The sequence below is a fragment of the Trichoplusia ni genome, chromosome 4, assembly GCF_003590095.1.
Source record: "Trichoplusia ni isolate ovarian cell line Hi5 chromosome 4, tn1, whole genome shotgun sequence".
NCBI classification, from domain to species: Eukaryota; Metazoa; Arthropoda; class Insecta; order Lepidoptera; family Noctuidae; genus Trichoplusia; species Trichoplusia ni.
In genome coordinates this window covers 5,182,361-5,207,676 of record NC_039481.1, presented here as the reverse complement: position 1 = coordinate 5,207,676, position 25,316 = coordinate 5,182,361, and the positions used below count along the sequence as shown (strand labels likewise).

At 35.3% G+C, this 25,316-nt stretch overlaps 1 protein-coding gene and 1 long non-coding RNA gene across 2 annotated transcripts; one reads left to right on the top strand and one right to left on the bottom strand.

Annotated features, from left to right (window-relative positions):
* Positions 1 to 62: 62 nt before the first annotated feature.
* LOC113492682 lies at positions 63 to 923 on the top strand. Its single transcript, XR_003400518.1, has 2 exons — positions 63 to 640; positions 819 to 923. It is a non-coding gene; the product is annotated as an uncharacterized LOC113492682 (long non-coding RNA).
* On the bottom strand, positions 659 to 23,406 carry LOC113492679 (multidrug resistance-associated protein 4-like). Its single transcript, XM_026870275.1, has 25 exons — positions 23,000 to 23,406; positions 14,868 to 14,999; positions 14,426 to 14,630; positions 13,911 to 14,136; positions 13,544 to 13,641; positions 13,120 to 13,317; positions 12,723 to 12,849; positions 11,658 to 11,798; positions 10,449 to 10,648; positions 9,638 to 9,802; positions 9,050 to 9,187; positions 7,799 to 7,966; positions 7,554 to 7,676; positions 6,271 to 6,524; positions 5,855 to 5,907; positions 3,984 to 4,193; positions 3,374 to 3,604; positions 2,996 to 3,102; positions 2,532 to 2,655; positions 2,015 to 2,188; positions 1,803 to 1,930; positions 1,601 to 1,723; positions 1,401 to 1,523; positions 1,160 to 1,320; positions 659 to 1,077 (listed from the first exon to the last, which is right to left on the bottom strand). The coding sequence occupies exons 1-25, from the start codon at positions 23,215 to 23,217 to the stop codon at positions 798 to 800; spliced, it is 4,107 nt and encodes a 1,368-aa protein (XP_026726076.1). The 5' UTR covers positions 23,218 to 23,406; the 3' UTR covers positions 659 to 797.
* Positions 23,407 to 25,316: the final 1,910 nt, after the last annotated feature.

Below are 25,316 nucleotides of genomic sequence, written 5' to 3'. Positions count from 1 at the left end.
CTTAGGATTGAGCCCGCAGCTTCCCGACGCCTCCGTCTCCCTTTACATGATTTGAATATAGAAATTCAAAATTATTTGTCATATTGTGCCTCATAAACACACTGCCGGGTGCTACTCTTTGTAAATTGAAGCTCTGTCTTTATTTGATCTATACTAAATTACTTTTAAAACTTACGACCAAAGCAAAGCAAATTGTCCGAAATAATATGAAACAAATTGGTACTTTTCAATCGATACCTCATTTTTTAATTTCCACACGGGTTTTGTCAATGGTATTTTATTCTCTTTGGCTCAATTTTTATGTCATCTGTTTGTCAAATATCACCTTCAAATATGTAGTCAAAATAAAGCTCTTATTTTAATCGAAATAAATAAATCAAATTGGCCATAATGAAAACGGGCCCGGGGGCATAAGTTATGGACGGAACAATATAAGATGGGTTGCTGTCACGGCTGCACCGATGACAGTTGGGAAGTGTTCTACGATGATCACAAAGTACATGCGTTCCTGGCTGGATTAGTGTTCATTACTCTCCTACTGGCGTACAAGCTGTTCAGGTGCAAATACCCCATGGCCGCTGGCGCTGGCGCTGCGAGGCGGCGCGGGACCTGGATCAATACGAGATATTTCTCGTTCTAGGTTAATTAAAATGCATAATTCGTATGATAAAGTTTATTCATTATAAATTAACATGGTATAAAACACGAACACTCTCACAAAGTCCTTGTGGCACGCACACACTAATACTTTCAGATTACATTCCAACACTAATATTTGTTGCTAATTAATATTTGTTTTATCTTGCATTTTCTTTCAGATTGCTTTGGAAATAAGCGTCCTTGGCTACTCGCAACAGGTTTTCACTATTCTTTTCACCAGTTTCTCTCACCATGGAAGAGAATTGACTGTTGGGGTCGGAGAGCAATACGTAAGGATGATCAAACTCTGCGACCTCGCCAGAGCTCATGACGAGCACTCTATCTGAGTCCATGATGGTGTTGAGACGGTGAGCTATCGTCAGAACAGTGCACGATGCGAACCGGCGCCGTATTGTGTCTTGGATAAAGTTGTCCGTCCTACGAACAAAGAACAGACGTTACTCTCCGAAGCTTAAACTTAAATGAGACTTTAAAAAACAACATCGTTCATGGCACTTACTGAGGATCAACGTTCGCCGTGGCTTCATCCATTATCAATATCTGATTAGATCTTAGTACAGCGCGCGCCAAACACATCAGTTGGCGTTGGCCTACTGAGAAATTAGAACCACCTTCTGTAACCTTGAAATCCAGAGATGGAATAACAGGCTTCAGATCAACCTGCAATGTTCAAAAGTTCACCTTTAATAAATAATCGATTTTACTACAATAAATTCATAACTTGTATTATTTAATCTGACCTGTTCTAGAGCTCTCCAGAGGTCGTCGTCACTGAAGCTGCTGAACGGATCCAAATTGTATCTAATAGACGCGGAGAACAGGATTGGCTCTTGCGGTATAATTGAAATTTTCGATCGCAGACCCTGCAGATAACCATAAGTAAGTTAGCATATAATGGCCGCTTACACGGTCTCGCATAACAATCCCGTGAAATTCGTACCTGTCTCGATATAAGCGAAGTATCGATTCCATCAATCGATATTGATCCTTCGATATGCGCGAATCTGAATAGGGCTGATATCAACGAAGATTTACCCGCTCCTGTTCGCCCGACGATGCCAACCTATAATGTAGAAAGATAATTATGTAAATTATATAGAGACGAGGAAGCTTCCTAACTAATTTACTTAATATCGACTTACCTTCCACCCGCTTTCTACAACAATATTCAAGTTTTTCAGTACGGGCGCCTCAGTAGGCGCATATCGCATTGACACATTTTGGAAAACAAGCGATCCTCGAGATGGCCATGTGGGCGGCATATCGATTTCTGTAAATAAGTAAACGTCCATGTATTTTTTCGCAGAAATTAAGAGCTATTAGTAAATATGAAAATTTTATTAAATGATCTTACTTCCTTGGAATAAGTTAGGTTCGGTGTCGATGTGCGTATATTGTAGGATTCGCTCGACGCTGGTGAGCTGGGCCAGGAACTCGACGAGGACCCTCGCGGCGTGCGGTAGAAGCAGGACGAGCACGTTGCTCTGCGTCACCGCCAGGCCCACGCTGCCCACTGGGACCGATTCACCTGCCGACACACATACGTTACGTAACCTACGCCATGTATATGGGATTCTATAAATAAATCAGATGTAGGTGAGAGCACCCGCAGAAAGGTAATAAACAACACATGTAGGCTAACTATATGAGATTTAGCGTACTTAGGACTTGCGCATCTTGATATACTTACTTTTCGTTTTTTATGTTAAACTATTTCAAATTAATTCCTATACCAAATTTGCATATCGATAAAAGAACAAATTTGAAAAATCCACCAGGTGCCAGCACATACACATTAGATCAGTAATAAAATTAAATTGAAACAACAAACGCATCTAAGGAAGCAAAAATAATCAGTAAATAATTCTCACCAAAATCGAGGAAGAGGAAGACAAATATAACAGCTGTCAGATACACCAAACATACGGTATCCAAATAGAAACCAAACGTAGCTCCTCCACTCAAGAAGCAGTTCCACGCAGAGCTGTGTAAATCCTGAAAAAAGTACATTAAATAATTACGTAAGTAGGTTAATCATTCACCAACATTTTGACATTCTTATTCTTCTACATATATGTATAAAAACGAATTGCTGTTCGTTAGTCTCAGTAAAACTCGAGAACGGCTGAACCGATTTGGCTTATTTTTTTATTTTTGGAAGTCCAGGGAAGGTTTAAACAGTGAGAAAATATTATGGAAAAATGGCGTAAAAGACAAAAACATAACAAATTTGAAAACCGTAAAATTAACACGAGATCGGGTACTAAACAGGTGAAACCGCGGGAAACCGTTAGTATTTTATAAAAGTTTAGGCAAAATAAAGTAGAGTACGTACCTGGCTAGTATCAAATTGATTTATGAGCCTGTCCTGTGAATTGGACGATCTGATTGTGGCAATGCCGTTGAGGGACGATGTCACCACACCGAACATCGGACTCTTTGCTGAAAGTTATAGAGATATTTTTAACAACAATGCTTCACAAATGTTCTAATAATTTATCATGATATCATTCGATAAACATTATGGAACGGGCGTCAGATTTATTTTCATAGCATTATAATATAAATAGTTATTTTCCTTTATATTTAAGTTATTAGTAAGCAGGCCTTTTCTTTTTATTCTCCAATCTTCAAATCCCAATCTCGCTTATATCTCTTTACTGCAAAATGAAGGCAGACATAAAACAAAATCAAATCCCTGCTAAGTACTTACTTGTTCCTTCCAATCGCTTAATGCCTTGCGCCGCTTTCTTGTATACCCGGACCATAAAGAAGAAAAGTATGCCCAATACAGCTGAGGGAACGAGCGTCCAGTACAACGCGATGGCATTTAGGACAAAGATCGCGGCGAGGGACCCGTACATCTGTATAACGTCTAACAGCGTCCTTGGCAAGATTTCGTCTAAGGCACCCATGTCTTTTGTAAACCGATTCAATATGCGACCTGTAATAAGCAAACGGATTTAACACATTATAACTCTGTCATAGGAAAGTTTGTTTATTATAAGTTAGGAAGAGGCAACTTATAAAAGTACATAATTATAAAAGGTACATTCAGTTTTATTACTGCAGTTGTGAAAGAGAGATCCTGATCTATGATGTGTATTGCGCTGTCACGCTTTCACAACCATAATGTTATAACTTTAAGATGTGCGAGACACTTTGGTGGCCTTACAAAGTGTGATTGTATAAAAAACTGCCCGGGCTTGTAGCTTGTAGCTGCATAGTGAAGACGAGGGTGACAAATTGTCTTACATACAGCTGTAAATATCTTTAAGAGGGATGCATGTAAGAACCAAAAAAATAAACTTTTGTACAGTTACCTGAGTCACTGGTGTCAAAGAACCTCATGACTCCCCTGAGCATTGTAGAGAACATGTTGTTATGCAGATTGATCGAAGCCGTGTTACATAAGCGTGCGAACGGGAACACGCGCATGTTTGTCAAGAAAATGCAAGCCAACACTAGACTGCCGTGGATGATGAGGTACTGGCCAGTCGTGAACAAGCCAACCTGCTCGTCCAAGTTTGGACCTGAAAACAAAAACACACCAGTTACCACAAAATATCCTTTCGGAATATATATATGCCTAATACAATTATTTTACTACACCAGATAGTTTCTCTTCTCACATATTTTTTTTTAGAAATATTATTTCAATCTAAAACAGGTCTTGATAATTGACTCTTGTCATATTTGATTCCAACACATGCAGTTTTCATTATATTCGGTGTAATAGAATTGTTTTTCCAACTCCCATTGTTTAATTGGTCCAGATAACACGGAACGGTTTTGTTAGAAACTTTTAATTAGGTTGCTGTAACAGACGCATCCGACTTTGTAAAGCCGCTTAAGTATGTGTGCTACCAATTACACGTGTAAAATATTTAAAGGGTTAAATTTGCGAAGCTTCCAATCGCACAATATCGTTAAACTGAACGAAACTGTTTGTTTTTCCCGTATTTAAAGTAGGATATAAAAATAAAAGTGAATAAGACTAAGACAAGGCTTCCGTTGTACTTTTATATAAAACACTAGCTGACCCAGCAAACGTTGTTTTGCCTAATAAATTATTTCCAGTTGTATGTACATATTTTTAGTTCCACATTATAAAAAAATAAAAACAAACAATGTCGTCCAAAAAATAAAATATTTTTTTTTTAGTGTGAGCTACCCTTATCACTTAGGGGTATGAAAACTAGATGTTGTTCTATTCCCAGACCTACCCAATATGTGTACAAAATTTCATAAAAATCAGTCGAACCGTTTCTGAGGAGTACGGTAACTAACATCGTGACACGGGAATTTTATATATTAGAAGATTATTTCTATTCATGCCGCCATTGTCCGCAGTTGAAATTTAAATGGGCATTATAACTTTCAAGTCTGTTAATATTCCAGCCAATTTTTTTTGTAATAAGTGGGCGTGATCGACACATGTTTGATCCCACGACAATTACACTGTGAGGTAGTGACTACTCGATATAAATTAGGTAGGTATCGAACGACTGTACTCAACTTTTTTCAGCTTATTAAGGACTAATTTTGGGTCTAAAACTAGTCGGAAAAACACGATAAATACGCGTGGGTAAATCGCTCCATTATTTTATAAAGTTTCCAACTTTTGAAACTTAACTTCTTTCTTAGTCCAAAATGTGCACTAATCTATGCTAAGGTAACGTGGCGTGATAGTTTTAAAGTTTCAGTCGTAAACTCATTCTCACATTTTATTGAATAACTAGACTCGCGACTTCGACCGCGTTATAATTATTCCTCCCAAGATTTTCATCGAAAGAATTTCATCATCATCGCACGCATAAAAATTAATACATGATAATTCTTCCCCAGTTTCGTAGCATTTCGTATCGTTGCTCTGCTCCTATAAATGATTGCGTCGAAGTAAAGAGCCTTTATCCATTCCAAAATAAGAATCTTTCAATTGAATAAAGATTTTTGTAATCAGCCCAAACATTTTAGGGGGTCATAAACTTTATTTGTCATAAACATATAGTGCAGATAGATTAACGTCATCCATTGACAAATAAAAAAATGCCTTTAATATTTTATCTTCTCCTGAAAGAAAATGATCATTCAGATCTCTTAATATTTCGAAATCAGTCTAAATTATGATTAAAATAATCTTGTAATCTTATCGATTAATTAATCTGTAATCACGCGATGTCTATGTACGCACCTGAGTCGGTGGAGCCGCCGCCGGACGCTTCGTAGATCGCCATTTGATTTGTCCTTCAAAAAACATCGTCATTTTATTTTTTACTAAACACTAAATTTAAGTTTTTTTTTTGCTGCATGTTAGTTTTAAAACAAAACTGGGTACATGTAAAAGAAACTACACTTCTACTAATACTTTAGTAATAGAAAATTAAAAAAAAACAGTTGAAAGAAAAAAATGGAATATATGAAAAAAGGGATAGGAGACATCAGCCCCATTTTATAGTCCATGTTATTATTTGTTATAGCATGACAAATATATATTGACATGTAAACTATATTAAAAACTTGTTAAGTTACGTTACAACCATGAGACAATGGATAAAACGAAGACTAGTTTGTGTGTGTGTTTTTTGTAAAGTATAAGCTGACACTTACCAGTAACTGACCCAGTAGTCTACCGAAGCGCCACTGGCTATAGCGATCAAGACCACGCTCACTGTAAACAGTACGAAGCACAGGTTGCCACCAGATTTGAAGTAAGTGAGGATAACCTCCCAGCGCAGGTTGCCTGAAGACCTCTCCTCCTGTTCCTTCTTCTGCTCCTCAAACTCTTCGAGATCTTCGCCTTCGTTCGCACTAATCACACTGGCCATCGTTTTGAGCGCCGGCCTGGATTTCTCTTCAACACTCTGTAATCAAAATAGTAAGAACATTTACTCGTACATGCGTTTTTATGACACACTTTTTAATGGTGTATGTTATACGGAATGAACACCATAAATATATTCGGAAATTTAATGATATTTATTATCCAGCCCAATTTCTGGCATTTACAATATCAATTTATTGCGTTCGATTTTATACAATATCCTCCTTTCATAATATTGCAGCGGTTCAGAATACAGCATGCACCCAACCTAAATAGAAGTTTTAATTGTTTGAGCCTCTCAGTACTAGTAATATCAGCGTTATCAAGCATGAACGATTTTTATGAAGTTTCCGCCTTCCCATCTCTGTTGTTTCTTACTCGAGCCTCGGGCGATCGGCCAACCTCATCTCATAGAGCTGCTAACAATAAACTTAAAAAATGGGACGACCGACTTTAAAGACTTGTACAACATTATAATAATATAAGTATGTCTTACACTTATATTCTACATACAGCCTCATTTTGTACCATTATACGTACAGTTTCAGTAAAATATTTTATTACAAATATGTAACTGTTTACTTGAGACAAAATGTAATCACTATTATTGCCGCTTACAAAGCTTTGCACGACAAAATCAACTTTGTAAACGGGGTTCAAAGATCAAAACGCAAAGAGATCAAAGATATAAAAGGTCAACAACGAATGAATGACTCGATCTCCTATATAAAGGTATATTTTATACCCGGGGGCAGTCCCTTTACATATTTAACAACGGAGTAGCCGCTATGAAGGATTTCTCCCCTTGAGATTCCATTGGGTGGGTTCACTGTATTCACGAAGTGCTGGGTTAGTATTAAACTCATAAAAACTGAGCAGTTTTATAAGGTTACTTTGGCACTGACCATTTACTTCGAAAACGTTTTAAATATTACACTAAGTTAGAATTCATTTTATTATATATCGTGCGAGACGGCACTATATTTCGTAAAGCGGCATCTCCCTTCTTCCTCTGCAATAATCTTATTTTAAAAGATGGAAATACCCCTCTGTTAAACACGAAACTTACCGCATGTGATCCCATACTCTCCGCATCTTTGTCTTTCCCTTCTTGTAACCCGGCGAGCATCATAGCGAAGTCTTTGCCGCTTCCGACTAGCTCGTCAAATGTTCCCATGTTCTCGATACGACCCTTAAAAATATACAGCTTTAGAATATGCACACATATGTACGCGACAACAACATGTTTTATACGTATACCTAATGTTGTTTTATACCTGATAACGTAAACTAAATTGCAAAAAAGTAACAAACCTCATTCATAACGACGATGAAGTCCGCTGCTTTCAAGAAATGTATCTGATGTGTGACGAGGATACGTGTGCGCTTGCGCAGGTACCCGTTGATGCAGCCCTCGAATAAAAGACGTCCAACGTTTGCGTCCACAGCAGACAGAGGGTCGTCCAGCAAGTAAATGTCAGCCTGTGTAGGAAAAAGCTTTTTAATGTTTGTTCAATAAGTAAGAAGTCAATTAAATATCCTTATTAATATAATAACAGGGTCTGCCCCTATTATAAATACTTCAAGTTTCGGAGTTTGGAGTAACTATGTGAATAATTTAAACGATGAAATTCTTTCTTACCAAGTTACGTCAGTAAATATACCTACATACAATGGCGTACATGCAATAGTAAGTTGCCCTACATTTTAGCTCTGACCTTAAGATAAAATAAAAGCGGAATACACGGTGTTTTCTTCCCGTTCCTCCTGCGAATCATTAAAAACAATTGAGGAAACGAAATTCGCAGGGTCCCGTTAATATTTAAAAGGAGCCGTATTAAAAGTTGTTTTGGGATCACTCCAGTTAAATATCATAACAACCTGAATCGCGGAAGCAGATTATAATGGCTTGAAGTATAAAGTTTTATGTAAAAACGAAAAAGGATTTATATTTTTGAGTTTCCTTTTATCTGACAGTTCATTTTTGGCACCCACAGTGCTCCAAGACAAATAGCTCTGCAAAGTTTTAAGAAAACGAAACAAGTACTTAGACTCAGGATTCGTGCGTTGCATACCAAAGGCGAAATCTAATCTCGAAACTCAGACATACCAATAAAAATATATATGTTACTGCCAAAATAGATACCATATAATTTGCATACTTTTACCAAATAAATGTGAAGGTTGTTTATTCAAGCTGAATATTTTAATGAGATATTGCATTGTAAGTGTGCTTCAGTTTGTATGGAAATTATACGTATTTCCATTACTTTGAGGGTCCAAGGTCTTTGTTTGCTAAACGTGTCTATTTATAGCATTAACAATCTGAAATGTTCCAACTGTACAATAGCCGAAGCTTAATTTAGCTCCGTAAATACGAATGTATTCCGAGAATGCTCATTCTTATTGACCAAAATGAAACTAATTAGCGTTACTATTACTGGGAGGCTAATTAAAAATAGATTAGATCGCCTTGAGGTCAAAGATCTTACAAAATACTAAAAGGCTGCTGAAAGTTAATGTTTTGAGTTTAGTATTTGTACAACAAAATAGAAATCAATTTACTTCTCTGTACACAGCGCGCGCCAAATTGATTCTGGCTCGCTGGCCCCCGGAGAGGGACACCCCCCTCTCACCCACCAGCGTCTGGTCGCCGTATGGGAACTGCTTGAAGTCCTTCTCCAGAGTACACACCTTACACACCTGTGCACACGTTTGTATATATTACTGAATATAGATATATATATGTACTTCTTATAATGCATTCTTGATGGTGGATGTATTTCTTAACTTTTTATTATTTACTACCAACATAAAAAGAACCACACGTATTCAATTAGAAGGATCATAATAAAATAAGTATATTTCATTAAATGCTGCCCTTTGATGTTGCTGACACTCTGCCAATTAAGCGCTGGGTTGTAAAAAAATTAATAATTGCTTTTCGGGGCGTTAAACATCAATATGGCAACATGCATTATTTTCTGTTGGAATCCTGCCATGAATACAACTTTATGTTTTTAATCAATTTGTAATTTTTATTACGTAACTGTTATTTGTAAATCGGGTTTCAATAACAGGAATCACATATCATGGCGGTCGCCGACTCAAATAAAGGTATGTTTGTATGCAAATCTCGATTTATTTACGTACCTTCTTGTATTTTTCGGGTTCATAAGGCAAACCGAAAAGTATATTCTCCCGGACGGTGCTGGGGAAGAGCCACGCCTCTTGGCAAGCGTACGAGATCTGGCCGTATATTGAAACACTGCCAGTCGCCGGAGGCAATTCTTTTAGTAGTAGTTGCAGAATCGAGGACTGAGAATGAAAAACAAATCATATGAACAACTTGTTTCTGGTGCTCTCGGAATGTTACGTCCTAAAAGTTTCAGATTACGCTCTAAGTCTAACTTATACGACCTTTAAACGTTCATTACGGTTATCGTCTTTTGGTACTAGTATTTGTTAAGCTGTTTGGCGTTTTTAAAAGATTGATTTACGAATTCAACTACAATCAAGTTAATTGTTTTTTGTAATAAAGTCCTTCTTAGTAAGTCACAAAATATATCTACATAAAACATTACAATAATAAATGAGTGTGCTTAAATCAGGTTCGGATGTGGTTCGCCGTCGCGGACCAGTGATGCGAAGAATTAGGTACAGGCTTCTTGAGACTCGTTCTAACTTTACAAGATACACCCTCATAATGCCACGTATACTCGATGAAAATTTTACGAGTCTTAAACACACATATTCGTTAATGACACCATAAATTAGAGACAATATACAAACAAATGGCTTCTTCGACGTAATGAGGAATGAACAACGTCTTGAGACCTCAACAATAATTATCATTATAACAAAATCTCATCATTGTACTGATCTAAATACTCCGTCAAAGATAGGTACGGTCTCGGGTTCACAACTACAATCATATTACTCCAAGTGTTGTAGTAATACTGACCTTTCCAGAGCCGACGGGCCCAATGATAGCGCAAAGCTTTCCCTTGCGCAGCCTCATGGAGACGTTCTTAATGGCCATCATGTTGGGGTCGCCGGTCCAGCTGGCCGACACATCGTGCAGCTTCAGCGCGCAGTCCTCCTGCACCGAAACACTTCGAGAGAACTTCCTGTTGTATGGTATCACCGGCTTCTCCGCTATTTCTGTTAAACAAAATAATATAGTTCATAATATAGTTCGTGATGACTAAAGTTTTTTTAATAAATTGGTAAACTTTGAAATCACAGACTGTTACTGTCTGATAATATTAGATAAATATACTTCCTAAATGTTATTGTTATTCTTTGAAAGTGGTGTTCAATCCAAATTCGTATACATTATACTAAACATATATTATGTCTAAATACATGTTATCGAGGCAAGGGCCAAATAATTAGGCTGTCAGTAACGTTACCTCGTTGCGAAATACGGGGAAACTTCAATAACTTTGTAAAATCAAAGTCAACGTAACAATCCCCTTTGAACAGTTGTGTAGTTAATAAAATCAACGCCTGCTGTAATAAGAAACTTTGTTACGTATTCAGGACTCCTACATCTTTACGGAGTCAGAGGTTTGCTTCGAAAATCGAGAAAAATGTATATTCCCCTTAAGTAAATTTCAAACTAGTCGTAAAGGAAAACCCAAAGTACCGATGTATTCTTTCAACTCAGGTAATAGTGTACCCAACTATAAACTTGTTTCAATCTTTCACCGAACATCGTGTGTAAAAACTTCGAGATGGTTATATTGACCTTAAAAGTTTTAGAAATCAACAGGTGAGTAGGGAACTATTGTTGTTTGTTACCGAAAACAATATCATATAGGATGAGTATACGTGAATGGAAATACGTCCAACACAAACACATTGTTTTGAATTGTTTCAACGTATCTAACCATGAGTTTTCAATGAGGTAAGTTGATTTATGCTTTGTCAACATTGTCTACTAACTGTTAATTGACATGGCGCACAATACTAACTTATCCAACCATAATTGAATACTCTATGAAACTTTGCCGCACCATGGTTCCAGGAAGTGGTAAACCAGGTTTGTGAAAATCTGATTCATATTAGGAACATAGTATCGCAGTACTTTACTTGAGGTGCTTGAACCGACAAATAAGATATTTGCAACAGAGTGATGATTCAAGTTATTGTAAAATAAAATATTTACCATCGACAGCAAATCCATTAGATTTTTGTTGATAAGAGAGTGGTCGTACACCTTGGGTGGAATGCCTTTTGGTTGACAAATTGCGGAACAAATTGGAAGACTCAATATACTCCGTCTTTTCTGACAAGTCCGGCCGGTCCTCTGGAAATCAAAAAATATTATTATGGTTTTGGCAACATTGTGGAATTGTAAGGATGGATAGTAACTGGACACAATTATTGCTACAAAAAACATGAAAATAATGAACTCAGCAATCTGAGCTGAATTTTCATCATCATTTCAAAAACACAAATAAATTGTAAAGAAATTACAAGATTATTATGTCCATTTATAACAATGCATCAGCTATGATTGAAATCATAATACAATAATGTGAAACTGAACTGTTTTGTCATACAACAGAATAAATCTCAAACGGTTTCAAAAACATTCAGGGGCTGAATTATTTCAATTGTAATTAATCATTATTTTTAAAAATTCAAACAATTTCTGTGTCATGTTCACTCAATCACACATTCATAAAGTTTCGTACTGAGCTAGTGGTATGTAAGGTTTACAGTGACGCACATACACTGAAATTTATAATATGGGGCAAGAAGTCACACGGAATGGCCAAGTGTGAACCGGCGTAATGACGCAACACTTTTATGATCGTACAATATGTTCTCCTTAACTTGATTTACTTTAAACGCTGCATTTGGGTTCACTTATTTATTACGAGAGCCGTTAAGATGTTGTAAAATCGTGCTATTCGGTTTATGTGTCTTTTAGGTTAAACGACTTTCGGCTTAATACCTACTTTTGAATACTTTGATCTTTATACCAAGTTTTGAGGTATTTTATGTTATTGTAATGTACTTTTTATTCTTTAAATACAATTCTTTAAGCCAGTCTGTTTTTTCTGTGAGTTAATACGAAATAGAAAGTAAGGCGGATAGATATAAATGAACAACGACCGCCACTTATTTTTGTTCTCTTAAAACGTCCTCTTTACTGATCTTCAACTTTTCACACCCAAATCTATAAATTAACTTTTTAAAGTAATCAAAGTTTATAAACACATACGCAACGACAGAAACTCTTGTACTCTTCCGAGTGACACGTACAGCTCGGCAGTGAAGGTTATCACTAGAGGCAGGAACAGAGTTATGTTAATTTGGGCCGCATTCATAAACTGCTGTAACGGATAGAACTGAAACAAAAACATACAAACTGTAGTAATTAATGTAACTTTCTATTTAATGTTTCATTTTTGGAACGTCATATTCAGCATCCTTATTAATAGCATAAAACTTCGTACATATTTTCGTTCTTTTTTTTCAATAGAAAAAGGTTTTGTACTAATTATGACGCTCATTGAAACAAATATATCGTTTATTTCTTACCCCTTATCTAAAAACAAAAAAATCTTAAACAAAGATGATTTGAAAACAAGAACATATTGTTTCTTTTTAATACTTACAACATTGGCTGACATGGAGTTTCCAAACAAGACGAACATTAGCACAGTGATGAACAGGGCCGATCTCTCGGTGAACTGCATGAAGCCAATGAACACAGTCCTCAGTCTGGTACCCTTCACCACTTCGCTCATTTCCTTAGCACGTTTTTCTCCCACCACTTTTTGGAAGGGAATTTCCCATGCGTACATTTTTATAACCTAAAAAATGGATAAATGTATAGAGTTGATTTATTATGAGTCAATTTATTTTTGTGACTAAGTGCGTGGTTTTTTTGATTCGTTATTCAAATTTAATGACTACAAAATGCGTCATCACTTACAGCATAGAAATTCAACTCAAGTATGAGAACACTTTCTCTTCCTTTATGTAACACTGATTTTAAACTAGCTTGTTTCATTAATAATACTTATATGTATTACTCACCTGAATACCGTTAATAACTTCGCTCATTAGTTTAATTCTTTCATCTGTTTTCTCAGCGGTACGCAACCTAATAGCACCTAGGGCTTTACCCAAAACACCTGCAAAACATTGAAAATTATGTAGATGTAGAGTAAAATATATTTCAATGTAAGAACCATGTAAAAAAATGTTTCAAAGTGATAATCAGCGCCGTAAAACATAGGCTAGATAATAATTTAATATTAAATTTCAGTTCCTTTAATATTCGTGTCAATGCAAATTAACTTTATTCTGTAAACTCTATCGTAACGATTTTTTTTTTAATAAATTTGAGAATTACTTTGGGCAAGACATTAATCAACAAATTATAAAAACGAATTTGGCCTACCTTGAATTGGAAGTGCAATAATGACTAAAGAAGCGAAGCCTATGAGAGCAGCGTCACCAGCTTGCAGGTATCCTAAGTATACGACGGCAGCCAGCTGTATGGGTATGATCCACACGTAGTGCAGGAACATCGTCGCTAGGTCGAACCTTTGCAAGTCATTGGAGAGCAGGTTCACCACCTTTCCAGCCGTCGTCTCTCCCAACGACCCGTTACTCATACGCATTATCTAAAACATATTATTTGTAATTTGCTAGCACTAAGTCCAATCTTTGCAGATATTTGAATTATTGTTAATTTAAATAAGTGGATTTGGAGTCGTCACCGATTTCCAAATTCTGATAAGGCTACGATCCGATTTTATCTTTTAACTTAATGATAATTGACTACACAAAAAACCCTTTAAACAACGATTTGGTTACGATGGGCTCTCGACTTCCTTCCAAAGTAGATTTTTCAGACTCTTTTTATAAATTGCCGAATTACAAATGCTCTGTTGTTTGTAGTCAAGTACCAACCTTTCTGAACATAAGTGAGCCTGTAGCGACTCTGAGCTTCATGCCAAACTGTTGACAGAACAACAAGCCGTGGTGATTGGCGTATGACGACAACCAGTTGGAGAGGATCATTAATAAGGCGTAGGTCATAGCTGTGTCTCGGCTCATCTCCGAATCTACGCTCCAGTACTTCAGCAGCTCACTAAATAGCAGGGGAGATATAGTTCTGCGGAACAAAGGAAGCTTACATTATTATAACGTTAACAGGTTGAATGACATGCGATATGACGTATAATGTAAAGGAGCTTCATGCTTGTGCAAACATAAGTACTTATTTACAGTTAAAAATGTGAGATATTTTTAAGATTCTTATTATTTTTATTGAAAAATGTCTTTCAATTATGATTATCATATACTATTTCCCTTCAATTAAATAAAGAATTAAAATTTAGTGCATACTTACTTCAAACCAATAGATAAGAATTGCATCAGACCTCCCGGTACGAAGGACCAACCAAATGTTTTGATTAATACTCTTGTAAAACTGGCTTGTTTTCCTTGCATTCTGGCTTTCTTCTCTTCCTCATGCCATACCCTAGAAAAGACGTTATGAATGACAAAGCAAGAAATCAAATAATGGCAGAATGGTCATAAACAGACAGTATGATATTCACACTTAGCAACAAGCTTCTAAATTTAATCTTATCTTTCAGATTAAAGGTGTGTCTGAAATTAAGTCATCATCATATTCATCATTGCTTAAGAATGAGACTAATAAATGAAAATGTTTTATCATTGATAAATCACAATCAGATTCGGACAAATTTCGTCTTTAGATGGCACTGAATAAGCGTTTAATATTCGTTCCTTATCAATACGTTATGAGGAATTTGTCCTGTACAATGAGTAGTATCACGACTTGCTTGTGACTAAATCGTTGTTAACTATAAACATAGAGCAGAATGGATATTTTACTACACTTAAAAATAGTTTTTTAAGGAACTGAAATTTCTAACTATTTATGGGGTTATCTCAGGATCTACTGATCTGAATGTGACAATTCTTTAAGCAATAGAAAGCCACGGTATTTTTGAGTCACCCCAACTCCAGCCCAACGAGGTTGATATGGGTCTACCGGTGCACTTACATATGTTAGGTTACATGTAGGGTAGGGCTGGTAAGGTTTCATGAAAAGTAACTTGGCTAGTATCAGTACCCGTTGCCATGATAAAAGTCTGGTCTGGGTGTAAATAAAAGAATATATATTAGAGAAAATTGTTGAATCTCCAATTCTCCATACTTAACATAGGTTACAAGTTATGTTGGGTTAAGTTGGGTTGTGTACCTACTCAAGGCTGGTCATTCCTAGCATTCGGTTCTAGTATTATGAATTGAAATAGCCTTTGAACAAGGTTAACGTTATTTGCCGTTCTAGTCTACAAGCGACCTAATTATTTGTAGACTATGAATTTATTGAATAACTCTGTTTTCATTTTTATTTCAATCATAGATTTAAGTTTACTTTTAACTCTTTTTTAATTTATAATTATAATTATTCTTTGTACACAAATTTTATTTTACATAATTACTGAAGATAACGTAGACTACTAACAAAGGTTTTACTTGAAAAGGAGGTTCCTACGCAAGATTAACTGTAAAAATTTGATGGTTTAAGAACAGATTACTTTAATTCTATTTTTGTTATTTTGCATAACAAAAGTCCTTATCATGAAACATTATAGTTACTTGATACGTCCAATTATATTCAGTTGATTACCTAATAATTATGATTTGTGATACAAACTTGTTGTAACTCGTTCGTTAGGCCTTTTGGACATTGGACATTGAACATTGATATTCAAGCCGCAGTATCCAAAGATAGTGTTATCAAATGTCTAAATTGCTAAAATAAAAAATTCTTTTGAAACAAACAATCGATAAAAAAGTCTACAGTACTTCGTAATTGTCTGATTTACTAACAACTTGATAATCGATTGTGGAGCTCTAATAAAAGGTCGTTAGATGTCCTTGAATTATGGACTAATAACCCAATTTATTATTCAAACGTTTCGGTTTTGTTTTGCGATTTTCCGGAATGGTGGCGGCTTGAAAAATGACTATTTTATTCGAAATAGAATTTTGAGTTATTCATTCGTTTGGAATACGTTCGTGAACAATGGTATCGCAGTCTGTGAGTCTGTCTATCGAGAAGTTTTAACTCATGAACCGAAAATAGTTAAGCGATTACATTTTTTACAGGTGACGCTTTGTCTTCAATTACTGAAAATGATCATCGAGGTTAAGTCGTGGCTGGTTAGGCCATAAATTTGATGGTTTGACCAACTTTTTTGCCGCCAGAGTCTGGAGTCGAACTTGCACTTTCCCGAATTGTATTAATTTCCTAGTCTAACGCTACACTGCCGTCTGTCGTTTTCTAAAGTTGTTAAATTTTATAAAAGTTTTTAATTTCCGAGGTATCCTATGTATTTAAATAATAAACAATTGCCAATTATCGGTAAAGGAACCGTTATTTTTTTGATAGCTGTGTAAATGTACGAATACTATTTTAAATGCATAACAAAGAGTAAGAATACATTTATAGACTCTTTAAAGTAAATTATTAAGAATTAATTATCGCTAGTACGAGTACCTTCCTAATTTTTATTAAAATTTTAACTACTCCCGACTTTGTTACGGAAACATTGAAAAAATACTTGTATGTGAATTTTCAAATTACACACTTTTTTGTTACTTTCATTATTGGTGACGTAAATCATAAATATTAATGTAACGTACAGTCATCATTTAAAACCGTGTCAAAGTTTAACCGTTACAATGATAACAAATACTTTCATGAATTTAGTTTTAACAAATTTTATTTTACACAAACAACCTGATTTCTCTTGCCTTTGATAAAGCTGTTGTAATTTTTATTGACTTTAATCCAAGTGAAGATAACAGCAACAACAAGTACAACTATTGTGTAAAAAAATCCCTACTAATATTATAAATGCGAAAGTAACTCTGTCTGTCTGTTATGCTTTCACGTCTAAACCACTGAACTGATTTGAGTGAAATTTGGTACAGAGATAGAGTTGACCTTGAAAAAGAACATAGGATAGTTTTTATCCCGGACTTTTGAAGAGTTCTCTTGGAAACGCGATATAACCGACCTCGACGCGGGCGAAGCCGCGGGCTAAAAACTAGTAAAAAATAAAGATTATCGTAGTTGGTCACACTGAATCGGTGTGTCTAGTGTTACAAATTATTGACACTCGCTTTCCCATTCCCAACAGTGATTACTTTAAACCGCGCTCAATTACAACGTGGGGCTTCAAACGACTCTGATATACTTAACCGTTAAACACCGTAATCCTGTTACAGAACTAATCGTTTTTCTACTACAAATAAACAAATGCAGTTTGTATACTATTCTTACACTTAAACTTTTTTATTCATATTTATTTTATTGAAGGATATTTAGGACAAAAAACTAGAAAGTAAACGTAGACGTTGGTAATTTTTTACCGATTTACAATCAACTGTGTGTCTGTAATTGTACAGAAAACAGAACGATTACTGATTCGCAGACAAAATATGAGTTTCTTTGAGAATAACAACTTACAAACAATCACCTCAGATTAATGCGGAAGGTACCTGTGACGTGTCTAATTCTATATAACTTATCTTAACATGCAATGCATGAATTACTACTATTAAACAACGAATAGAAACACCTAACATTTCGAAAGCATTGGTTTATACATTGAAATCTATTCTTATGCATTCCATTACAATATGTTCTGCAACCTTGCAGAAGGCTTATCCGAAACTCGATGCAGTTAATACTTAGTCTGAATGCGGCTGACCTATTAACCCATTCAAAGTGGTCACGAAAATTATTGTCTTTCTAATATTGCAGTACCTACGCTGTTATTGAAGAAGCTTCAATTTCGTATAAAGAAATTTAAGTGTTACCTAGCCTATGGCTACGAGTATATCCACTGACGCACCTGAACTTTTAAGGTCATTTTCTAATGAATTTAATTATATATTTAGTCGAAATTCTATTGAAAACATGAAGCTTACATTAAGTAATGTCTTTGTCATGTCTTCGATGAATAATAGTAGCAAAATTTAACGAAGAAAAATGTATAGGCATAGTAAAGTATAGATAAAACATTACTAAGTTAATTTAAGGTATAATTGGTGTAAATATTATATGTATATAACAGAGGTATAACGTAAATCCCGCGCTGACTTATTGTTCGATAGTCCGTGCACCGTGTAATCCGGCCGTTTGTTTCCCAAGTCCCTGTACCCGTACTCTGTACGAATTTCCCATGTTATTCAAATGCGCGCTCGTTGAAAGGGTTTACGTTACCAGGCGTTATAAATGTACGTGGAAATCTAGTCCATTGGGTTGGAATTTCGGCTAACGGACAGATGGAATAACGAGTCCATGAAAAAGGTGTGACATGACAAATTCCATTGTTTCGAGCATGCATATTCACTCCCAAATCCACTTTTACTAACGGGTGCAGATAATTTTCAAACAGTCTTTTTGCTGTCTGTTTTGTTCATTACCTACTGGAACCACCATTTTTTCTACGAAATTTAATGTTAGTAAATAAAACATATATTATATTATTTGATGCCTATTTATGTTTACTCAAATAGTCTCAAAACAAAGTATTTGCGACGTTTTACGGCATTTGCAATCGTTTAACAACAGGTACACGACATAATAGACTTTCTTCTTACACCAAGAGGAAGCCTTTGGGCTGCAGCGAGTCGTAATCACGGCCCGGCTTTGTCTGAGACAGAAAGGCTTCTAAACATTTTCAAATACGAAGTACATACATATATCAAAAGGCAGAAACGTTTGACAACAAACCGACATTTTTTGCGCATGTAATGTTTCTAATACACTTTCGTGTATTAGGAAGGAGGAGGTCATTATAACCTTGTTATGTTCGACAATGTCAAAGAGAACAAAATATAGAGAGCCGCAATTGTAGCTAACAAAGAAATTTCAAAGGTATTAGAGATGAACGAAACCGTTAAAGGTGGTGGGACTCAAACAATTATTTGATATCCATAAGATAGAGAGGCATGTACATGCAGAATGTAGTACAGACAACATCGGAAGAATTAACCGAATGTTACCATGCTAAAAAAAAACAAAAACAAATAAAAAACGACTCTGTTGGTGAGTTTTATTCTTCGCCCCAACATCAAACGCCATGATTAAGCAAAACATTAATAGCTCGTCGAATATGTAAGCCCTCGCTATTTTAAAAGAATCTTAATTAAAAATATAAATTGGCATACCACGAAATAACACAGCCAAACATGTAAGTATGCGCATTAATTTCATAACTCTGGAAAATCAATACTTTAACCTTTACTCATAATAACACAGAAGGGTTATGAAACATTCTCTTGTTGAAACAAAGCTTGAATGGATCCAGTACACTGTAGACTCATGTGCTTTAACTACTTCACAAAAATCACGAAAAACGGCTTTGAGTTGGATGTGTAGCAATTAGGTAACTGAAATAATTTAGCCCAATTCCTGTATGATTAACTCTGACAACCGAGATATGTATGTTTAAAAATCACGCGATTCCTAATTTTTCAAGTATCTTCTTTTGTAAAAAAACACATTAATAAAGACTCTTTACAATCGTTTTATTTCAATGTAGGATTCCCATACAGATAATAAATATCGGACATCCTAGATAAATAACATTGATAAGACAAACATTTTAAAACAAAGTGTGTCGTAAAAGTTTAAACAAACAATTGCGTACTGAGTAAAGTTATCAGTTGGTCCATTTAAATATATTATTGATGATTGAGCTAGCACCTATTTAATCGGATTATAAAAATGCGTGATAGATATTTTTGTCGGTGAATGATTGGTATTTTCTTGGTGCGGTAAATTGAACTTAAGTTACATTTTAACATTGCATTCGAATTACTTAAGAGTCGTGTGTGCACTTTCAGGTCAAAGTGATATAATTAGAACAATAAATGTTAAGTTAGTAATAAACAGTAGTAAATGCAACGCTGTTCTAATGAAACGAAAAGTAATTAAAAATATAATTTTTCAAACTGCTCGCCTTGTTGTACACGGGCTTTTAATTGTAATTTCTACTATCAAAACCAATTTTGGAATCATGTAATTAGATAACATGAAAATATTCGGTAAACTATCGTAGTAACGCAATCAGAAACGATAATTATGACGCAAGTGCACATGACTGTACATTTAGTACTATCAATAACAATGCGAAAGTCTTTAGACGTAATACTAAGATTATATTTACTTGTGTATGGATTATAATCCCGTTAAATCTCAGCTAACCGTTGGTAACGCGGTGAAGCGCGGCGTGTTCACTTTTATACGAAACTCTTCTTTACAAGTTCGTATTAAAATTTCATATTAAACACGCAAGCGGATACGAGAACAACCCGTTCAATACCATCAGTTTGAAACTTTAATACGAACTTCTAAGAGTTTCAGGGAACAGACTGTGCTTGCCGCTGTTGTGGTACAACATATAAATTGACATTACATTTTATGCTTCGTCTATGTCAAGGATTTGTCTTTTACATTTTATTTAATACTGACTGTTACCCGCAGGATCGCTTGATATAAATCGAAAATGATCCCACAGGACGTTAAAATCAGGATAAAACCTATCCTGTGTATGTCAATCATAGTTATAAGCTATCTGCATATCAAACCCTCACCTAAAGTCTACTACCTGTCAGTGGTTTTTGCGTAACAGAGAAACAAACATTAATACTTTCATAGATATTAAGTTTTGCGTTTATAATATTAGTTGGAAGTAGGATAATTTTTCAGTAGGAATTGTTTTTATTACCGAGCAATGGTATATATAATAAGTACTTCAGAAACCTTTAAAACATCCAAATCTCTAGCAGAATACATCTAAAGTGCACTTAACAAACATTCTCCCTTAGTTACTCGATTTATTTGTTAAAGGGACAGAGATTAATGACAATCTTATCTCCTACCCGTGATAATTTGTAACACAACATTATTATTTATATGACTGCTAATATCAGAACCTAGTTAAACTTATCAGGTCACATCGTTCTTTGACGGCATCCGTAAAGTATTAAAAAAAATATTCCATGAAGTTTCGTATAGTGATAATAGGTTTGTCAATTGGATTAGTTGAACCAGTTTTTAATTAGAGAAGCTAGTGTACCCTGAGTTTAATTTGATGAAATCCCTTGATTCTGCTTACCGAATCATCATCGGCCTAGCCTTTTCCCAACTATGTTGGGGTCGGCTAACAGTCCAACCGGTTTCAGCTAAATACCAGTGTTTTACAAGGAGCGACTGCCTATCTGACCTCCTCTTACCTGGGCAACATGATACCCCTTGGTTAGACTGGCTATCAGACTTTTTTCAGCTTCTGACTATCTGTAACGACTGTCAAAGATGTAGGAATAACAGCCGGGACCCACAATTTAACGTGCCTTCCGAAACACGGAGGAACTTGTTATGACAAAGATGGTCACCCATCCACGGACCAACCGCGTCAAGCATAGCTTAACCTGTGATCGAATCACTTATGCGGTTATAGCTTAGCCACGAGCTCTTCGTGCTTCTGCTTACCGAATCTAAGGAAAAATACGAAAATAGTAAGACTTACCTACTCCATTATAAAATATTAACTTATGTTTTATATCTCTACCGCATGGAAGTTAGGTAGTACGATAACAGAAAGTAACTAAACAGGTTGCTTTAAAATAAAATGATAAAAATACATTAAAACTATGATAGCTGAAACTTAATTTTAAATTTATATTCGCACGAACAAATAAATGTTCAGTTTAGCTATTGCCATGACGTACTAGGTAGAAGGCAGATATGATATTTAAATATATTTGTAAGCCCTCAGATGTCTTACGAATATAAGCTGCAATATCAGAACAATGGCTTAAAACATACACAATCTGAACCAGTAATGGACATTACTTTAAACACTGTATACCCTACCATTTTTCATGCTAACTTTTATTTTTGTAGCGAAATATTTAAACATGTAATAATATAATTAATAAAATGTATTAAACAGTCTATGAATGCTATGAATGAAAATTAATTCCCTTTTTAGTATAGTAAAACAAAAGAACAAAGCTTAGTCTTTGTTCCCATTACATGTAAAAAATATTTGAGACAAAGAATGGCTCTTGTTTATAAACCTATAAAATGAAATTACAACAGACTTTTTCCTCACAATAAATTAATTATTGTAACAACTTTCGTGAGGCAGAATCATCGACTGCTAGACTAGTTTCGGACCCATCGGGAACCGGGTCCCGATGGGTTTTTTTTTGTATGTTGCTAAGCTTCTGGCAGTAAAGTATATGGCCTTACAGTATCTGAGCCGCAGATAACACATAACAATATATAATAAATCAATTAATACCATGTTATTTTATTTGAATTTAATAAATACTAGGGTACAACAGCTCATTTCTACCGTCGGGATACCTTTGACAGCCAGAAATATCAAAAATCAACTTAGATTGTATTTGCTAACTCACCTTTCCAATTGATCACCAACGAACTTGGAATTGTAGTCTTGTTTCGGAGGCACCAAGTCATACTCTTCTAAGTCTCTTCTATTACCGAAGTAAAATAAAGGAAACACCCAACAAAAAAACGATCTTGATAACACATTCGGAACTTGCTTTGGTTCCGGCGGAGGAGACGATTTCGATCCTGATTTTTCTTCTGTCTTTGTACCCATGTTTTCAGTCATTTTATTAATTAACTAAGTATTTATTCACTATTGTTATAAATTATGATTAAAATAATATCTGAGTGATAACATAATTTAGTATCGGAGATAGTTTGAAGTGTAATTGTTCTCCGGCGCACGGTATGCGCGTTCCGATTATACTGACTTATAATCGACACAACCGGTGCGCTCTACTTCAGCGATAATTATTTATTATGTGGATTATCACGAAGTTAGAATTTTTATAATATAGCTTATCTCCTGTGACGATTGTGTGGTACGTTATTGAGAATATCAAACGCATCGTGAAACTGCAAAAAAAGGATGCGGTCTTAAAAGTCCCAGTAGCTTTTATTCTTTCATGATGGCCAGTTATCCTGCAACCTTTATGAAATAGTTATATTTAGTATAATTAAGATGTTTTCTTCAGTAAGTCAGAATATCGAGATGTTTGCTTAGTCATAACATTCTGAGTCAACCTAAGAGATTCATGTAAACAAGGATTTACTAAAACTAGTTGCATCCCATAAGCGACCTATCCTATGCCTCCAGACAAATAGGTACGTAGACTACGTAGACATTTCCGATGAATTAGTCCGATGGAAATGGCAGCCGAAATCAATGCACTTGCTTCTTATTATATATAGTCATTAAAATAGGAAAAAAAAAATATGATGATGGTCTTAAAATAGATTTCTCATCTTTTGTGCAACTGCTTTGTACTTCTTTTCCTCTTTATTCTTATAATCTATACATAATCGCTAGACAAATAAGAGCGGATAGTAGTGCAAAGGTGTAACCGTATGAGCGTAGCATCCGTTGCTTAATATAGATCTTTATTTTTAGTATTTGTTGATATAGTGTTGTAGTGTATCACGGTTCGAGCTGAACAACTCCTTATTTGATATCAACGTAATCAGTCAAGTATACCACTTAGACTAAGAGCATTCGTCTAAAAACAACAACATTTGTCTAGATAACAGTAAGAACTACCATTACCTACCTGGAAAACAAATACGTAATGGAAATAAACTATTCTATTTATTTTATGTTTTCATGTATATATGTTCTAAAAGGCTTACATTAAAATTTGTAATTTTCCAGAAGGCAAAGCTTATACTAAACGTTGACTGGCAAAAGGCGAGTTAATTTAAATTATGGATATGTCCGAATATGGTGAAACAATTGTGACCAGAAAAAAAGTAGAAGGCAGGCAACAAAGGTCATTAAACCATTATCTGTATCCCACAAGTTTACCAATCATACATACATGTCATTTGTGATTGCTGGGTCACTAGAAGTTTAGATAATAATATACAGTCTGCAGTAAATCCGCATGGTGAAGTTTTCAGTCTAGCGCACATTCGCGTTTTGTCTTTTGATATTGTGAGAGCCTGCCGAATCGGCAGCAGCAATACAATCTTTTCACCTAGAATCTGATATCACAAGGTCGTTTTTATGCTTAGTAATTATTTATCTTTTTGTGAATTTTAGTGACGTGTACTTTGACGCACATTAATGGTTAATTATTATCGATAATAGTGTACACACCTACTGGGGCCCAATTCCTCTAATTGCAATGGCTGATGAATGAATGAAAATTTAATTAAAATGAAACTATTCGTATTCTCCTAAGCATTTTGCCAATACAATAATTGGAATTAATTGTATTGACCGTGAGTGTTCCGCCCCGTATTGAATTTCCAATTATTGTATTTTCCTCATCATCGATCGGTTGTTCACCGGCCCTTGTAAATAGGGCGTAATTGAGGAACTGATATCTTCCATAGCCACCATAACACTTACCTACCTGATTCTAGATTCATTAAAACCTCGCTTAGTCGTGTCGTCAGTGTGTGCTGTTATTTTACTCGTGTATGTTGAACGTGACTTGAAGACATGTCAAATGCTACTCTCATCGTCAAAAGGGCTTCAGATCGTTAAAAAAATAAAGGAGGGCGGGACGGGAGCGTGACAATCCATATTTTTGATATCTTTAAAGATATGAAATTATATAAGATTACATTTACACATGAATAATAAATACTTAATGTAGTACTTAGTGTCGTAATAATGGTTATATAGATATCATTTTAATAGATTATAAAGGCAAAGTACAG